Source organism: Nelumbo nucifera, chromosome 4, assembly GCF_055504915.1.
Source record: "Nelumbo nucifera cultivar China Antique chromosome 4, China Antique-T2T, whole genome shotgun sequence".
Classification (NCBI taxonomy): domain Eukaryota; kingdom Viridiplantae; phylum Streptophyta; class Magnoliopsida; order Proteales; family Nelumbonaceae; genus Nelumbo; species Nelumbo nucifera.
Window position 1 is genome coordinate 61,881,701 of NC_142652.1, and position 5,857 is coordinate 61,887,557.

General features: G+C 40.8%; 1 protein-coding gene across 1 annotated transcript; it reads left to right on the forward strand.

Annotated features, from left to right (window-relative positions):
• Window positions 1-1,601: 1,601 nt before the first annotated feature.
• On the forward strand, window positions 1,602-1,991 carry LOC148800594 (uncharacterized). Its single transcript, XM_088903795.1, has one exon. The coding sequence runs from the start codon at window positions 1,602-1,604 to the stop codon at window positions 1,989-1,991; it is 390 nt and encodes a 129-aa protein (XP_088759921.1).
• The last annotated feature ends 3,866 nt before the right edge of the window (window positions 1,992-5,857 follow it).

Consider the following 5,857-nt stretch of genomic DNA (forward strand, 5'->3'; position numbering starts at 1 on the left):
GCCATTTCATGGTCGACCAGGGCATCATTCTAGGGCATGTAGTTTCTTCTAAGGGAATCGAAGTTGATAAAGCAAAAGTAGATGTTATTAAATCCCTGCCCTATCCCATGAACATTCAGGAAGTTCGCTCTTTCCTTGGACATGCAGGATTCTATCGGAGATTCATCAAGGATTTCTCCAAAATAACTCGCCACTTGTGTAATTTACTCCAGAAAGATGTGATGTTTGATTTTGATGAAGGGTGCAGGGCAGCCTTTGATAAGCTAAAGGAATCGTTGACTACAGCCCCAGTCATCCTGCCACCGAATTGGGATCTCCCCTTCGAGATCATGTGCGACGCAAGCAATTATGCCATCGGTGCTGTTCTAGGACAGAGGGTTGGAAGAGCCGCTCATGCAATATATTATGCTTCGAGGACCCTTGATGCTACCCAATGCAATTATTCAACAATAGAGAAGGAACTCTTGGCTGTAGTTTTTGCCTTAGAAAAATTCTGTTTAGATTTATTGGGTACTAAGGTGATTGTTTATTCTGATCATGCAGCCCTAAAATATTTGCTCGCCAAGAAAGAAGCAAAGCCGAGGCTTATCCGCTGGATTCTCCTACTACAAGAATTTAACCTCGAAATCTGCGACAAGAAGGGTGTAGAAAATTTGGTTGCAGACCATCTTAGTAGGCTGACTACAAGTGAAGAGGCAACACCCTTGAAAGACGAGTTCCCAGACGAGCACCTTTTCGCGATTCAAGAAGGAACTCCATGGTACGCAGATATTGTTAATTATTTGGTTACTAGAACCATACCAGGAGAATTAACAAGGGCTCAAAGAGATAAGGTAAAAAGCGATGCCAAGTACTACATCTGGGATGACCCATATCTATGGAAGCAATGCTCCGATCAGGTCCTTCGAAGGTGTGTGCCTGACCCCAAAAAGGATAGCACGAAAGATACTGGAGTGTGGATTATTCTGGCCTACCCTATTTCGTGATGCTTACATGTTCTGCAAGGCCTGTGAACAATGCCAAAAGACAGGTAACTTAAGCCATAAAGATCAAATGTCACTTACCCCTATACTGATATGTGAAATATTTGATGTATGGGGTATAGATTTCATGGGCCCATTCCCTTCCTCTTTCGGTAATGTTTACATCCTACTAGCTGTAGATTATGTTTCGAAATGGGTAGAAGCTAAAGCTACCCGGACTGATCATGCTAAGGTTGTTGTAGATTTTGTCAAGTCCCATATTTTCTCCAGGTTCGAAATACCCAAGGCAATAATAAGTGACCAAGGCACTCACTTCTGCAACCGAGTGGTGGAAGCTCTATTCAAGAAATACAATATCACCCATCGAATTTCCACTGCATACCACCCACAAACAAGTGGACAAGCCGAAGTGTCCAACAGGGAGATAAAATCCATACTTAAGAAAATGATTGACCCCAGAAGAAAGAATTGGAGTCTGAGACTCAACGATGCACTATGGGCTTACTGCACAGCCTACAAAACTCCGGCATGTCTCCCTACCGTTTGGTATTCGGCAAGCCATGTCATCTCCGTGTGGAACTGGAACATAAAGCATACTAGGCGGTCAAACAATGCAACATGCGCATGGATGAGGCAGGAGAACAGAGGAAGTTGCAGCTACAAGAACTAGAAGAGATCCACAATGATGCTTATGAGAGCTCTCGAATCTACAAGGAAAAGACAAAAGCCTTCCATTACAAGACGATTTCAAGGAAAGATTTTGCAGTTGGTCAGAAAGTTCTTCTTTTCCATTCTAGGCTTAAACTCTTTCCTAGTAAGTTGCGATCTTGGTGGGTTGGACCTTTCACTGTTACTAATGTCTTACCCTATGGAGCAGTTGAGATTCAGAGTCCGACCACAGGCAAGAGGTTCAAGGTAAGTGGGCACCATCTAAAACTCTTCTATGAAGGATTTCAGGTATACAATGTGGAAGAGGTACCTCTCGAAAGTTCGATCTATATAGAATAGGGCATGAAACTCTGTCTCCCCACCCACCTTCCACCGCATCAGGGAAGTTTGTTCTTTTCTTCTACTTGTTTTTTTTTAGTTTCCACCTTTTATTAAGTTTTAAGTGGGGGGGGGGGGAGTACAAGCTTTAACCGTTTTATTTCAGTACGAAAAAAAAAAAACACTAAACTTTTTTGAAATCAATTGAAACAATATTTTGGGAAATTTCTTGTGGACCATGTAATGAGTTACAATTAAGGAGTACACGACCTTTCTGAAGCCATTCCCTTTTAAGCTAGTCCTAAATTCAGGTTTAAGTAAACAGGGCAAATACTTTACTATTGCTACAATTGGTAGGATGGAGCATAAAATGCACCTACCAGCCAAGTAATTCGATGGTAGGATGGAGCATAAAATGCACCTACCAGCCAAGTAATCCGATGGTAGGATGGAGCATAAAATGCACCTACCAGCCAAGTCATCTAATAGTAGGATGGAGCATAAAATGCACCTACTAGCTAGCAATTCAAATAGTAGGATGGAGCATAAAATGCACCTACTGACCAAGTAATCCAAAAGTGAGATGGAGCATAAAATGCACTCACTTCTTCAGAAGAGAGAAAAAGAATGAGTCATGTATGACTAGGTGCATTTTATGCTCCATCCTACCAATTGTGGCAATGGTGAAGTATTTACCCTATTTACTTAAACCTGAATTTAGGACTAACTTAACTGGAAATGGCTTCAGATAAGTCATGTACTCCTTGATCGTACCTCATTACTAGGTTCACAAGAATTTTTCTAGAACATTGTTTCAATAGACTTCAAAAGAGTTGAGTTTGTTTTTTTTTTTGAAAAGTAAATGCAGAAAAACACGACCTAAATAAAATTTTAAAACACACCTAAATTTTAACCTAAATCCCCTCTCCCACACTTAAAAATTACATTGTCCCCCATGTGAGGTTAAATGCAAAGAAAGGGCAGAAAAACTAAACTAGAAATGTAAAAACAAAAATAAAAAGGAAAAACAAACTTCCCTATTTTTAATAATCATGAATCGGATCCTCTAACTCTTGTTGTTGCAGCTTTCTGTGTTTTCCCCTTTCATCCATCATGGGCCGGTTCAAATCTAGAATAGGGGCCTTCATATCCAATTGTGCGCTCAATCCGAGCTCTTCATTCATATCTTCTTCAAAAATTTCCTGCACAATTGAATCAATAGTGTAAACCAAACAAATTGAATGACATTCATTGGGGTACTTCATTGCTTCAAAAATATTAAATTTAACAATTTCCCTATCGAACTCGACGGAGAGGGTACTCTCGTCCACATCTATTTTGGTCTTGGCCATTTTCATGAATGGCCTGCCTAATAGAAGTGGGGCTGAACTTGTGACCGTGTCCTCCTCCATCTTCAGAATGTAAAAGTCGGCTGGAAAGATCAGATCATTAACCTGCACCAATACATCCTCAACGATCCCTTTTGGGTAGGCATTAGAACGATCAGCTAGCTGAATGACTACCCTAGTTTCCTTTAAGGGACCTAATCTCAAAGCACAATAAATCGAGTATGGCATGACATTGATGGATGCACCTAAATCTAGCATGGCACGCTCAATTCTTTTATTGCCAATCACACAAGGTAAGGTAAACATACCTGGATCAGCACGTTTTTCCGGCAGGGTCCTCTTAATGATTGGTGAAATGTTCTCCCCAACCTTTACCTTCTCATCGATTCGTAGCTTCCTCTTGTTAGTGCACAATTCCTTCAGAAATTTTGCATATTTTGGGATTTGTTTGATGGCATCTAACAAGGGGATATTTATCTCCACCTTCCTGAAGGTTTCCAATATTTCTTGTTTGTATTCTTCCTTCTTGGATTTTTCCAACCTAATAGGAAATGGAGGCACAATGGCATTAGTAATCTTTGGGAGAGGGGGGTCAGATATTACCTTAATGGGGCTCTTGTTTAAATCTTGTTTCTCCTCTTCCTTCTGTCCCTTATCTGCCTTTCTTGGTGAGGAAGGTTGTGACTGCAATTCCTTCCCGCTTCTCAGCACCACTGCACTAGCATTTTCCTTGGGATTAACTACCGTCTACGAGGGTAGCTTTCTAGAGTTTTGCGCCTCCAACTTGCTAATGGAAGTAGCAAGCTGACTGATTTGGTTCCCTAAGTTCTGGATGTTGGCCCTGGTTTCATGTTGAAATTGTTGAGTGTTAGTAGCAAGAGCCTTAACGATTTCATCTAATGACATACCTGAACTTGAGGATTGACTTTGCACTGAGATAGGTGCTGAAATTGGGGGTTGTCTGTTGAAAGCTTGGGGCTGATATCTCTGTGGTCCTCCTTGATTTATGTAGCCCAGATTGGGATGATCCCTCCACCCAGGATTGTAGTAATTGGAATAGGGATCATACTTGCGTTGAGGTTGGCCCAGAAATCCTTCCACGACATTAACTTGTTGCATCGAACCATCCTGCAATGATGGACACATATCCGTAGGATGCCCAGGAATCGAACAAACACCACATACCCTTGTTGTTTGCAGTTGCCCTGCAGGCAATTGTTGAACCAAGGCAGTTAGATAAGAAATTTGATTTTCTAAATTAGAATGACTTACCTCATTAACACGCCTGATAGTACCATCTGTTCTTGCTCCGAATTGTTGTGAATTTTCGGCCATGTTGGAAATCAATTCCCTAGCCACTTCGGGTGTGTTATTGACCAGCTCCTCCACTAGCTACATCTACCATACTTCTATCCATAGGTTGGAATCCTTCATAGAAGTATTGGATCAAGAGCTATTTGGGTATTTGGTGGTGGGGACAGCTAACACAAAGTTGTTTGAATCTTTCCCAATATTCGTATAGTGTCTCACCACAAAACTACCAAACTCCACAGATTTCCTTCCTAATATTTACAGCTCGGGATGCAGAAAAATATTTATCTAAAAACATTCTATTCATCTCATCCCATGTATGTATCGAACCAGGAGGAAGAATGTATAACCAATCCTTTGCTTTATCTCGTAAAGTAAAAGGAAAAGTTATTAATTTTATCTGGTCCTCAGTCATACCCTGTGGTTTCATGCTTGAACAGACAACATGGAATTCTTTGAGGTGTTTATGAGGGTCCTCTCACCTGGAAAGCCATGAAAAATAGGAAGCAGTTGAATCAATCCAGATTTTAGTTCAAAGGCTACCTTGAGAGTGGGATATATTATGCACAGGGGCTGTTGGTTCATGATTGGTGCAGCCAACTCCCTTAGCATTCTCTCTCTATCAGCCATCCTTTCTTCCTCTTCGAAGATGGGTTGATCAAAAGTTGGTAGGTTGAATTCAGAATTCACCCTTGGAGGTGAACGGTCCTTCCTTTGTTTCGCCTTCTTTCTTAAACGACGGGTAGTTTTCTCAATTTCGGGGTTGTATAGTTCACCTCTTTGAGAAGCACGAGTCATAAAACAGAAAAGGTTAACACAAATATAAGGTAACAGGTTAAGAAATTAAAGTAGCTCCCCGGCAATGGTGCCAAAATTTTGACGGGTTGTCGAAGCCCTCAAAATTAATGCTAGTCCCACAATAAAATTTTTGTAGTAATAGTGGTACTAGGTTGAATCCCACAGGGAGCTAGGGAATAATTTCTTAGCCGAATGCACAATATAATAGAGTGGGAAAATTAAATAATTAAAATTTCTAAAAGAACAAGAAAGCAATATCAATTTCAACTAACAAGATGTAATCAGTCTTACCGAATCGGAGTCCAAAATTATCCAAATCGGAGTCTAGAATAGAGAGTTATGCCCAGATTACTGCATGGTGCCGAAACTGTGCAAAATCATCCGATTAGCCTTATTTTCTTCCAATCGCCTTCTTGCTTGCCCTGAATC

Coding starts and splice junctions, on each gene's coding strand:
- LOC148800594 (XM_088903795.1), top strand. CDS start 1,602: ATGCGCATGGATGAGGCAGGAGAACAGAGGAAGTTGCAGCTACAAGAA.